Source organism: Salvelinus sp. IW2-2015, linkage group LG13 (assembly GCF_002910315.2).
Source record: "Salvelinus sp. IW2-2015 linkage group LG13, ASM291031v2, whole genome shotgun sequence".
NCBI lineage: Eukaryota > Metazoa > Chordata > Actinopteri > Salmoniformes > Salmonidae > Salvelinus > Salvelinus sp. IW2-2015.
In genome coordinates, this window is record NC_036853.1 from 19,198,818 (window position 1) to 19,212,197 (window position 13,380).

The 13,380-nt window shown below is 41.7% G+C and overlaps 1 protein-coding gene across 3 annotated transcripts in view; it reads right to left on the bottom strand.

The window, feature by feature from the left end:
- LOC111972240 (phospholipid-transporting ATPase IF) overlaps nucleotides 1–13,380 on the bottom strand; it is a 67,536-nt gene that overhangs the window by 17,515 nt on the left and 36,641 nt on the right. For 2 of the 3 annotated variants that reach the window (XM_023999181.1, XM_023999180.2), the window contains exons 19-28: nucleotides 7,997–8,200; nucleotides 6,609–6,762; nucleotides 5,378–5,480; nucleotides 3,574–3,719; nucleotides 3,407–3,466; nucleotides 2,932–3,059; nucleotides 2,653–2,791; nucleotides 1,773–1,838; nucleotides 1,497–1,600; nucleotides 1,050–1,215 (exon numbers count right to left, since the gene is read on the bottom strand). In XM_023999181.1, the coding sequence (XP_023854949.1) occupies nucleotides 1,050–1,215; nucleotides 1,497–1,600; nucleotides 1,773–1,838; nucleotides 2,653–2,791; nucleotides 2,932–3,059; nucleotides 3,407–3,466; nucleotides 3,574–3,719; nucleotides 5,378–5,480; nucleotides 6,609–6,762; nucleotides 7,997–8,200 (1,270 nt within the window). Of the gene's footprint in view, nucleotides 1–304; nucleotides 391–1,049; nucleotides 1,216–1,496; nucleotides 1,601–1,772; nucleotides 1,839–2,652; nucleotides 2,792–2,931; nucleotides 3,060–3,406; nucleotides 3,467–3,573; nucleotides 3,720–5,377; nucleotides 5,481–6,608; nucleotides 6,763–7,996; nucleotides 8,201–13,380 lie in introns of all 3 variants that reach the window. The other variant, XM_023999179.2, reaches the window with a different exon arrangement.

Consider the following 13,380-nt stretch of genomic DNA (forward strand, 5'->3'; position numbering starts at 1 on the left):
TTATATCAGGGCTGCTGCAGTGAGAGGCTGCTCTGCCCAATGCATAGTGCACTAGGCTAAACTAAAGTGGCATGCAGTTGATGGATGATTTCCTAGAGCCAACATGCAGGGGTGCATAACAAAATGCCTTATCTTTCCCTTTTTTACCCCTATCCCTTTTTCCTAGAAAGCTTGGTTAGTTAGTTTGTCGTCTGCATGGGTAGGCCATCATTGTAAATAAGAATTTGTTCTTAACTGACTTGCCTAGTTAAATAAATAAATCAATTCTTATAATAAAAATGTAGCAGGGCCCCTCCTACTCTACCTAATTTTGCCCAGCTGATTCTTGGCTCTGGAAAGAGGCTGCAGTGCGATGAAGTCATCACCTATGACGACTCGATTGGAGTACATCTACAGAGCAGAGGGAAGGAGGCAAGGGCGCAACACAGAGAAGGTCAGTTAGGAGGGAAGATGACATACAAAGTAGACACAAACAGAGGCTGATCATAACACACTCATACAGACACACACCAGCCTGAGAAAGGAAGAAAATCATCTATCACAGAGACAGGAAATGAGACTCAACCCTGAGAAAGAGCTTTTATCTTCTAAGACCCACTGAGCAGCACTTTAATACTTAACTTTCTCCATCACAGATGCTAGAATTGCTGACTCGCCAACTATTTGATGCAAAAAAAGGCTTAATACGTGTAAGTAAACAAACAAAAAGAGGGCGTGTCAATATCAACCTTTTAAGCAAAGAGGAAGTTGTGACCACAAAAATGGAACTGTTCAAGAGGCTGTTTTCAAAAAATAGTTTGTTCAGCAATATGCTGCTACCATATGGCATCCACTGTCTAGCTCTCCCACGCTACAGTAGATTAAGATCAGGAACAGAGATGCACCCGCTTTGTTTGGAGCATGCCTTTGTCAGTTGCACAGTGAATTGTTCTTGTGTTGTCTGTGAGGTGAGAAGCCATGCTTTGGTGTCATGCGTTTCCTGTCAGTGTATAGTTTATTACCGCAACCCACCCCTTCCCCCTCCTCTCCCCTGTCCCTGGGTGTCCTACCTGAGACTTCTGGGTGCTGGTGGGCTGGAGGTGCCTATAGATCACCTTCTTGATGATGTCGGGGAAAAGGCAGGCGATGAGGATGATGATGATGGCGAACCAGGCAGAGCCGCTGGAGAGCAGCTGGACAAAGACAAAGTACATGTCCTGGGTGTGGAGGAAAGGCCTGGAGYGGGGCAAAGGTCAGAGAATCACACTGTTAGCCAGCCAACATCTGTTCAGGCTTAACTAACCCTGTGTGTAGAACACCCTTTGAGTACAGCCTGGAATAGAACTTCAAGGTTTGACTGTCTGGGATAGACAGTCCCTGAGGTGAAATTCTAAGTAGACTGTATGCCACATGCAGTACAATTACACTTGTTGGTCTTATCACATACTATATAATGAAATGTCATGTGTATTAGAGATACACAGGTTGTGTGGGAAAGAGATGGCAGTTCAGCTCACCAGATGATTCCCCCATAAAACAGYGAGAAGATGAAGTAGAAAGCGATGGAGCCCCAGGTAACAAAGTGATTCATCCACGTCCAGAAGTGGGTCTCCAAGGCCAGCTGTCGACAGAGTGAAAAAAAGAAACATAGTTTGGTCAGAAAAGCATGTGAAAGGTCATAGGAGAGTGAGGTGACTGACAACAATATCAAAAAGTGACAGATTTCATGTGGGATTGCTTTAAGAATTATTTATGAATTGAAGAATTGCAAAAACTCCACTGACATTATTTACCTTCAATGTAACAGTGATAACCATTACTGTGAATACCAAAGTGCCAAAGGTCCAGTTTCCAAACATCTACAAGAAAAATTAAATAAAACATTTAAGAATTTTCAAAGAGACAATACAATGGCTTAACATCCATCATAGGAAAACTGCTTTAATAGTAATGTAGATCGAGTCACGTGTTAGTAGTCACATATTTCTAGAAGACTAGGCCTAAGCCTTCTAAGCTAAATTGCTGACAAACTTGTGAAGACACTGGAAGTTACTGACTCGTCATCACTCACCCCTTGAGAAACACGGCACATCAAAAGCATAACCAAGCAGGGTGTTCATACAGAATGGACCAATTACAGCAACAGATGTTAGGGGGGTAACTATGACAGGGCTATGCATCAACTGATTCAGTCAACTCTTACCAGTTGTCTGTTAGCTCTCAAAATCTGATGACATGCAGAGCATGAAAAGAGGGAGGAGGTGAAGAAGAGAAATGAACAAAAAAGAGCAACATGGCAAGTGCTTTTTCAACAACATCAATCTAGTAGAAAGACTGACACAAACAGAAGAGACAGGAGAGAGAGAGGGCTGCAGCCCAAATAGAAAAATAAAAAACAGCACAGCCTCCTAGAACAGTCTCGAATTTACTGCCATCACACTGCCTAACTTAAACTGAAAAGGAAATATTTCATATTACTGTGCACCTTGGTAAAAMACCCAATCAATATTCCCAGAGATCCACACAGAACATTCAAAATCAGGTTCAAAGTCAAGTTCCCCTTGGAGCCAAGCCAGGTGGGGGGTGTGGATCTCCTTACCCTTTCCTTCCCCGGCAGAACCACTACCAGAGGTAGAACAGATAGTACAGTACATGCTGCCCAGCCCACCTCACCTGCCCATTCCCCATGAGAGACGTGTCCTCCCCCATCAGGATGTAGGAACCAAAGAAGAAGACAAAGGCATGGCAGAAGCCCAGCAGTGTCCAGTACAAAAAGGTCTTGAAGGAGAGGAGGGAATTCTTGCTGATGTCTCTGTTGGTGTGAAAGGATACAAAGCAACATGGTTCTGTCCGTAGCAAATGCTTGTTGTGTTTTCATGTAATTGCATCCAACGGAGGTACAGCCTCATTCTGTATGGAAAAAAATATGTCAAATAGAACACCATGTCCTACCTGTAGAGCACTGGCTTACTCTGCAGCATGTGTGGATGGACCTGTTGCTCAAACAGGCTGTACACCAGTATGGGCAGGGAGGTGAAACAGATGTTGTAGAGTGTCAGGTAAACGCTGTCATACAGAGTCTGGGGAAACAGGGACACAAAAACGAGTTAGGACAAGGTTGCCACATAACCCCGGGCCATGTACAGCACAGCACATACACCTGCCAAAAAAATCACTTCCGTTCTTTATCCAGCATCAACTAGGGACGACATTTGGCTAATTTATACTGTATGTTGATGATCCAAAGCTGGACAGTTTGAGTTGTTGATCCCTCAATGGAGATAAAGCTACACGTGGTACCTTCAGAACAACAGGGATGTTTATCACACAGAACACACTACACTGACACAACACTTAAAAAGCAACAGTAATAAGGGACCACAAAAAATGAACAAATAGAACTAATGAGACATTGAAAGACACTTACTTGTTGTGAAAACAGACAGAAGAACTGGTATAAAAACTGGGGCGTAATAAAGCACACATTCTAAAAGAAGACAAAAAGGGATTTAGACCCGAGACAAMKACATCTAGCTCCTGTATTGATTATCATTGTGTAAGACACCGCAACGCATCCTTGAACATAGAACTCACCTTGTAAAAAAAGTACTGTACAAGGGTTGCAATTCTAATGTAGTAGAAGTGGCCATGGACGAGCAGTAACTTGGAAAGGAATCTAAACCTTGCTATTGCATAGTCACTGTTTCGTACTGCTTGTCTTCCCTCCTTGCCCATGATACCTGAAATGTTTTTAAAGTCTGTTACTAGTCACTTTGTTCTGAAACTACAAGCAAAATGCACTATTGAGTAATGGGTTATTGTAATTTGATAGGGTGGAGGACTTGAAAATAAAGGAGAGCCGCACACTCTAAGKGCTCAGATGCAAAAATGTAATGTCCGACGTTTCGACAGGCAAGCTGTCTTCATCAGGGTATAATCACAAACACTGCAGGGTGACTCGTTCATATAGTGTCAAAAGACACACAGGTGTCGGTAATCATGGCCAAGTATGGCCTAATATTATTGGTTAATTCTCAAATACTAAAATGACAAAGAAAATACAAAAAAAACAAATGGATAGCATACAATTTAGATTCAATGTAGACTACATAAGCCTACAAACAATTACAAAGTCACAATAATCACAAGAATGGCTTCAGATCAAAGTCTACGTTGAGACCGAAGGGAACAAGGGTCTTTAAATTAAAGATCCAGGCAGCCTCTTGTTTTAACAATAAATGATCGAGGTCACCCCCTCTCCTAGGGAGGGTGACATGTTCAATGCCAATATAACGCAGAGATGAAATCGAGTGGTTTGCTTCCAAAAAGTGGGCCGCAACTGGGCAAGTCGAGTTTTTGCACCTACGGTGCTACGATGCGGAGATACGTACTTTTAATTCACYCTTTGTTTTACCCACATCATTTTTACCACAAGGACAWGTTGTAAGATAAATAACTGCCTTAGTGGAGCACGTAATGACACCTTTTATTGGGATCTGTTTCCCTGTTTGTGGGTGTTGAAGGATCTGCATTTATAAGTGCCATTGCATTGAGCACAGCCATTACACTTATAATTTCCATCCAGTAGGGGCGCAAATAGACGTTGTTCAGGGATATCTTGGGGTGGTAAATCAGAGTGTACCAATTGGTCTGAGATTTCTGCCCCGCGAGAATACGACCAAGGGAAGGTCCGAAAACACATTACCGAGACTATCATCGGATCTTAGAATGTGCCAATGTTTGTGAACGATTCCCTTAATTTGTTCAGAGCACTTTGAATAGCGGGTAGTTAGAACGCAAGAATGCTTCTTTTTGAGAGACTGACCTTGAAAAAGGTCATGTCTCGTTTTGTTTAGAATTTTCTCAATGTAAATATTAATCTGATCATATTTGTACCTCCTCTCCTTGAATTTTCTTTGCGTCTCAGCCATATTTCTGTCGAAATCTGATTGWTTTTTGCAAATTCTTTTGATTCGACAGAATTGGCTATAGGGCAAACTATTTTTGAATGATCTGAAGCCATTCTTGTGATTATTGTGGCTTTGCCATTGTAATTGTTTGTAGGCTTATGTAGTCTAAATTGAATCTATGATCGTATGCTATCCATTTGGTTTTTTGTATGTTCTTTGTATGTCATTTTAATATTTGAGAATTAATCAATGATATTAGGCCATGATTACCGACACCTGTGTGTCTTTTGACACTATATAAACAAGTCACTCTGCAGTGTTTGTGATTATACCCTGATGAAGACAGCTTGCCTGTCGAAATGTTGGACATTACATTTTTGCATCTGAGAGTGTGCGGCTCTCCTTTATTTTCAAGTTTTCCACTCCGCTAGCCAGCACCTCGCCTAAATAGGTGTGCGTTTCTTTTTCCTCTAGGGTAGAGGACTTACCTATGCCAACATGGGCCTCTTGAATCATGCTGACATCATTGGCTCCATCCCCAATGGCTAAAGTGATGGGTTTCTCTGGAGACGTTTTCAGCAATCTCACCACCTGCCAAGCACAGAATTCTCATTAAGCAGCCCAAATGAGACCAGGAGCATGTCCATGGCAATTAGCCTTTACTGTAACACCTGCTACTTCAGATAAAACCACAACACTGGCCAGATACTCTACTCTCCCCAGCCATGACCACAACTTTAAAAGTCTGAGAAACCAAAAGACAAAACTGAAATTGCTAGCCATCTTAAGGAAGTTTTTCTAAACAATTTCAGTAAGTGTCACGTAAGTGCACTGTTGTACGTGAGTTGTAAAGGAGTCTATAGACCTTATGCAAACTACGGAAACACAGCGCAACGTACTTGAATGTCGTTTTGTGTCACAAAATGGGCGGTTCCTTGAAGAACATAGTTCTGCCTATGTTGCTACGTCGACAAATCACATTTTGGACTGCCCTGGGACTTTAAACCATGAACCAAATATTAGTATCCCCCCAACAAAAAGGTATTTTGTTGAGAAGTGAAACAATAAAAACAGCTGGTAGCCATGTACCTTTTCTCCGTAATATATGACATTCTATTTTTAGCTGATGGGAACATATCAAATTCCGATAATGTTGTAGGTTACACTGGCAAGTATAACAATATTTGCCAGGGCACATTATTTAATTATAAATCTCATTTTTTCACATTGAATCTAAAAAGGGTAGTTGTTTTGCTGTGTTTTTAGCTAGGCTAATGCCCTCTAGCTACTACTAGCAAGGGAAGACCACTCTTAGTTTTATTCACCACAAATGAGAAGACAATTTTTTTTTTAAATAAACTCTGCTATCGCCCCCTTGTGAATGGGAGTCTAGGAAAGACGGACCGGCATCATGTCATCAAAAGGTTGCTCCAAAAAACCTGATTCACCCAGGCGCACACATACGGTAAATGACCACTGTTGTAATCATAAATCATCTACTTCAATCACGTTAATTCTACTAGCAGGTGTTATGTATTACTACAAAATGATTTATACTAATATACTATTATTGCTAATTTATTTAGCCAATTATCTTTACATGAACAATATATTTGTTTTAAATACTTGAGGGCATGAGAGATATGAGATTGGCGCTGTTGACTGATTCATTCATAAAGGAAAGCCCTAAAGGCTGGGAGTGACAGTGAGGGGACTTGCCTTGGCCTTCTGCAGAGGCGCCATGCGGCAGCACAGCACGGCAGAGCAGTTCTTGCACACCTCCATGAAGAGCTTCTCGTGCCCCCGCAGTGCCAGAGACAGGCTGGCCCCGTCCACCACCAGGCCATGCTGGACCACATGGTCCTCTCTTATCCTACACACAGGCAGACACACACAAGCAGACAGAGAAAGGGACACATAGAAGAGCAGGTATAACTATACAGCACTAACGTGGAGGTCCTCGACACACACACACACACACACACACACACACACACACACCTTTGTTTTACTATCCTTGTGGGGACAAAATAAAATTGATTGATTCTCATTCAAAATCCTATTTTCCCTGACTATAAAAAAAGCTTTTTTCCTTGTGGGGATCAGCGACATGTCCCCACTTGTCAGAATTTTCCTTGTTTTATTATCCTTCTGGTCACCACCAGGATAGTAAAACCACACACACAAGTCTACAGTGCATCTCACACTAGAATGATTATGCATCATCTCCCAACATAAATCCACTTATTTTAAATGGAGTATAATAAAAACCTTAATTGTCTTGATTTCTCATAARCATTTCGAAACTTTGTCACACGACGCGGGTGGTATATAGGATGCGTCGTGACTACCAAAAAAATGTGGTTTCCCTGGTTTCCAGACTGAGTCATCTGCAATGCATCGTGCRTAATGACACTATCCCCCCCAGGGGACCATAAACAAGACTCCTTCACCATTAATAAGCCAAGGACCATTGGAAAAGGGACTGCATCCGTGGGCAAGAAGACATCTCTATATATCAGTGGTGATAAACAACAGAAGGTTCCCAGAGCTGCTCTGACAACATCCTGACATGTTTAAGCTATACATAGCCCAGAATTCTCAACTCCACAATCCCCGATGGAGTGGAGTGCCGAGGCTATGAGCTTTATAAATAAACTATGGATTGCAGCACCCAAAGTAAATAATGCAACTAAACAGGACAAACGTAGGTACAAGTTACGCATGAAAGAATTCCTTCTTTTCTTTTTTAAGTATCGACTGATGCCGACTCGATGTAGTCGGACGTAGACTACACTCCTCACCACTCAACTTCATCGGGGATCGTGGAGTTCAGAATTCTTGGCTAGGCTACACAGTGATTCTCTTAATTGGAGCACTGTCCTTAACACTCATAACTGATTATGATAAATATGAAGTTAAACTCTGCCTCCTATAGTTCTTTATTGCACCCAGACCTGTATATTACCCTGAATACATTAACATGCTGATGAGGGCTTGTAGACTAGTTAACCCAGAAGGACACAACATGGACTACAGACATGGTGAGTGACTGACGTGAATGGCATGGGGAGACATGGTGGTAGATGTAGGACACTGTCACTAACCTCCTGGCSAGTTGTCGGAGCTGCTCGGCACACTCGTTGTCAGACTTCTGCTGCACCAGCTCCAGGATGTTCATGGTGCGGTGGAAGTGGCCGCAGGACAGGCTGACACTGACCGCCGTCTCGTGCTTGTCCCCGGTCAGCACCCACACCTTGATCCCAGCCAGGCGCAGCGCCTCAATGGTCTCCTGGACCTTCTCCTGCAGCCTGGGGACACAGACACACACCAGTCACAGCACGTTAGCCTCCATGCCATATGAAGAACTAAAAAGGTAGCCCCAGAGGTGGGTTAATTTACAGTAAACAGAATCGCCCCGGTATGACTAAGGGGAGGCTCTGTACGAGTGCACTGCACAATGATTGCAGAAAAAGGAATAATGTTAGTTATATATGTGTGTCTTTCTTTCAGCTTCAAATGTATTATCCCGCTACCACATAATGCAAACAAATGATTGATTTCACCTTTAACCTATTTGATTAGCTTTAAAAGGGCCAATCCACAGTTGAAACAATAGCAAAGCAGGCTCCCCGCCTCTGTTTTGCTAAGAATCTGAGGGATGAGGCTGGAGAAATGAAACCACTCAAATGCCTTGTCAGTCCTAGCATCCATAGCTCTGTCCAATATATAAACATTATAGTTAAGCATGTTGAGGCTATACAGTTTGTTTACATTTACAAATGTTGACAAACATTGCAGAAAAACAAGCTTATATTTTGGGTTCGACAGTTGAACTAAGTTCACAAGGCATTTATGAGTTGAGCGATTAACCCCAATTTTTGGGGGGGGGTGAGCCCAATGTGCCGTTTCTCTAGAGCMAAATCAAATTATTCACGAGAGAAATCAAGTCAAGTACTATGTGGGATGATGGGGTGAAGGGAGTTGTAGTTTTCATTAAGCAAATATTCAACTTAGTTCAGCGCAGAAACATGGTAATTAATGACAATGACCATCATCCATTGTGCCTGCTCTTTCCGCCTCAGAGATGGATACACTTAAGCCTGCTATGTTAGGTTAGATACACATACTGCATGAGAGAAGAATGTACACAACAATGAGAGGGATAGAGACAGTTTGTGAAAGTACGACTTATCTACTTTGAAGAACTAGTAAAAGGATTTCATCAGACAGCTCGGCAGCATACTTTAGGCAGATTAGCCTAGCTAAATAGGATGACTAAAGACAGTACAATATTGGGAGCACAGAAAGAACGTCTGGCTGGCTGGCTGCTACTGCCTGAGAAGAGATGATGACTTTAAGGAATAAAAAAGAATAAAGCCATCAAATAAAAACCAAGTAATATACACACACACAACTGAAATATTTTATTATTTCATTGCAATTTCCTATTTTTCTATTGATATCTACKCAATGTGGACCTGAGACAATGGAATATTTTCAATGTTTTGGCAATTGAATGTTTCCTATTTTGGGCTTTGGAATAATTTTGTAATTATTTCATAATGCATTTTATGTAGACTTTTTTWWAATCAAAACCGAAATCCGTGATAATTTTTTATAATCGAACCGAAACGACCTCAAAAAGCACTAATCGCTCAGCACTACAATGGGTATACCGTAAAACTTCAATTAATAGCCTGGSCGTTTATTTGCTTGATTCACAACCTGCGCTTAGAGGCTTCTATTGAGCCAGGTGTCTAATTCCTTAATRCACACAGCTTTTGCTACCAAACTTAATTGTGACCAGTATAAACATTATAATAAAAGAAACCATTGCTCTTCTTTTGCACCGTCTCGATGAAGTTCACTCCTAACCAATTAATTTAGACCATACGTTTATATGAAACAGGTGGTTATTTGCTGAAATGTATGCTGATGCCCAGTTATTAAAAAAGGGACAGGCGGCTCTTTGATACTTGTCYTTTTTATTTAAGTTTTACATTATTTCAGTAATTTACAAGTCCAAAAATGGATGTACAGTAGCAACTGCAGATTGACCCTTTTATGCTGCTGCAGCTAATTGGCACACATCCATATTCCATAGGAGTGTGTTGAGATCATCCTCCTGAAGTAAACATGTAGGGTGTGGTTCATCACGACTCAAACCAATCACTTAATTCAGTTTCATTTACCATTTAATTTGCTATGGATMTTGATATGATATCAGAATCAACAGAGGTAACGAGGGCATCAATGAGATGTCATAGTCAGACCAGGCCATTAGTCAATCAACTAACTAACAAGACTTAATCTTAGAGTCAATATCCTTCACCCTAAGCTTGATGTACACTAGAAACACTGTAATTTGAATACAGAGATAACTTTAACATGTCTAAGTGGTAAAAGCCAGATTGATTAAGAGTCTAAAGAGTGGGTGCTTAAGATTAATCATATAGAAGCTTGTTCCTTTGAAGATTTTTGGGGGTGAACAGAGCAGCATCCTCTAAGTACCATTACTACTGGACGGAGGGAGAGAGAACATGATGGTGTCTGTGTCTCACTGCAGAGCAAGCGCACACACACAAATGCCAACAGAAAGTCTCTCCCGGACTGCCACTCACTGACCAATGATCAAATCCAGACTGCCTCTGCTTTAGTGTCTCCACGGCCACTCTGTTCAGTATGTGTGAATGACATGGAGGTACACCAGACAAGTCTGAGGCATTCTATATAATACATGTAGTAATCAGCGTAGATGTGGATCGTCATTTTAAGATGCATGCAAATCTAACCCAGAGGCAGCTAATGGCAAGTGAGCCCTTGTGWCATAATTGTTCTAATGGAGCATGGATACGTCCCATTACATTTCATTGCAACGGCCCCCTCAACACAATCGCAAAAAACGAGCTACAATGTTGGATCCTGAGCCTTTGTAAAGGCTTGCCTTGAAGCCCCTCTAACACAATTTTGCTCAGCAGCAGCACACTAGGCATGGCTGCATGTAGAAAGGCATGAGTCATGTTTTAAGTGGCTAAGTGCATTAGACCCAGGAGGGCTGAGCCCAGCCCCTGACCCTTACACAGGGAGGCTGCTGCACGGTGCTGGTGAGTCACAATGTGCTGTCAAGGTAAAAAATAAATAATCTGTTGACAAGGAACAGAGGAGGACGCGATCTGCCACTAGTGCCCATCTTAACAATGGCTGAGCCTCAAGACTGTTTTCACATTGACAATAGCAAAGGGACATTTAGAGAGATTAATTCTTGAGAGACAATACTGCTGTGTAAAGCTGCTAAATTAGCACGTCCAGAGGTCGGGCATCACACTCACCTGACAGTTGCCCCCCTCTGAGCAGAGCAGTGCAAACAGAAAGAGCCAGACCAATGGTTTTTGGGGTCCGATACAGATTCTTGGGGGGACAAAATGTACCGAAACCGATATACAGTGAGCTCCAAAAGTATTGGGACAGTGAATTTTGTTTTAGCCTCTGTAATCCAGCACTTTGGATTTGAAATTCTACAATGACTATGGATGTTAAAGTGCAGAATGTCAGCTTTAATTGTAAGGTATTTTCATCCATATCAGGTGAACAGTTTAGAAATTACAGCATTTTTTGTACATAGTGTGTGTGTGTGTGTGTCCCCGTCAAGGGATCAAAAGTATTGGGACAAATTCACTTGTGTATTAAAGTAGTAAAAAGTTAAGTATTTGGTCCCATATTCATTGTACGCAATGACTACATCAAGCTTGTGACTCTACACATTTGTTGGATGTATTTGCTGTTTGTGTCACTGATCCAATACCTTTCGATCTCACTGTATGTAACGATGTACTGTTTGACGCCAGTGAAATAAAAGAGTAATTGTCATTAAAATCAGCAATAGTCCAAGAAATATGCTTCAAATGTTGATTTCTTAAATTGTGAAATGAATGATATCATGAGAAGTGTTCATTCAGATAAGCATGAGATTGCTTTTTCTCTCCATACTATTTATTGAATATCGGTGGAATTATTGGCCGATACCGATATAGCAGTGAAAAGCCACTATCAGCAGATAATATTGGTGAACCGATATATCGTTCAGGCTCCAAACAGAATTGTCTCATTGAGCTCAACACTCCTACAGTATAATTGGTAATACCAGAGCAATGTTTTTGAAACAGCTGAAATTGCAGTAACAGCCTGTTAAATACTAAAATTGTAACAGTAGCTGCCGCCTGCTGGTTGCACTGAGCCACATAAAACTATGGAAGCCCATTCCCACCAGCATTCTTTTGGGTGTCGATAGGCCTACCACAGAGGTAGGCAAGACCAAAAGTATGTGGACACCTGCTCCTCGAACACCTCATTCCAAAATCATGGGCATTAACATGGAGTTGGTCCCAACTTTAAAACACATTTCATGAAGCTGCTGAGTGTTGCACCGAGGACATAGGATTTTTATGCGCTATGCACTTCAGCAGTCGGCGGTCTCGTTCTGTGAGCTTGTGTGGCCTACCACTTCGCGGCTGAGCAGTTGTTGTTCCTAGACGTTTCAACTTCACAATAACAGCACTTAGTTGACRGGGTCAACTCTAGCAGGGCAGAAATTTGACGAACTGACTTGTTGGAAAGGTGTCATCCTATTACGGTGCCACGTTGAAAGTCACTGAGCTCTTCAGTAAGGCCATTCTACTGCCAGTGTTTGTCTATGGCWGTGTGCTCGAAGTGTCAGCAACGGGTGTGGCTGAAATAGCTACATCCGTTGCTCATTTGAAGGGGTGTGCACATWTTTTTTTATACATTGCATTCGGAAAGTATTCAGAGCCTTTCACTTTTTCCACATTTTGTTAGGTTACAGACATTCTAAAATTGATTAAATAGAAAAAAATTATCAGCAATCTTCACACAATACCTCATAATGACAAAGCGAAAAAACTTTCTTTTTTTTATGTTTGCAAATGTATTAAATATAAAAATAGAAATACCTTATTTACATAAATATTCAGACCATTTGCTATGATACTCGAAATTGAGCTCATATGCATCCTGTTTCCATTGATCATCCTTGAGATGTTTCTACAACTTCATTGGAGTCCACCTGTGGTAAATTCAATTGATTGGACATTATTTGGAAAGGCACACCTGTCTATATAAGGTCCCACAGTTGACAGTGTATATCAGAGCAAAAACCAAGCCAGGTCGAAGTAATTGTCCGTAGAGCTCCTAGACAGGATTGTGTTGAGGCACAGATCTGGGGAAGGGTACCAAAACATTTCTGCAGCATTGAAGGTCCCCAAGAACACAGTGGCCTCCATCATTCTTAAATGGAAGAAGTTTGGAACCACCAAGACTCTTTCTAGAGCTGGCCACCCAGCCAAACTGAGCAATTGGGGGAGAAGGGCCTCGGTCAGGGASGTGACCAAGAACCCGATGGTCACCCTGACAGAGCTCCAGAGGTTCTCTGTGGAGATGGTAAAACCTTCCAGAAGGACAACCATCTCTGCAG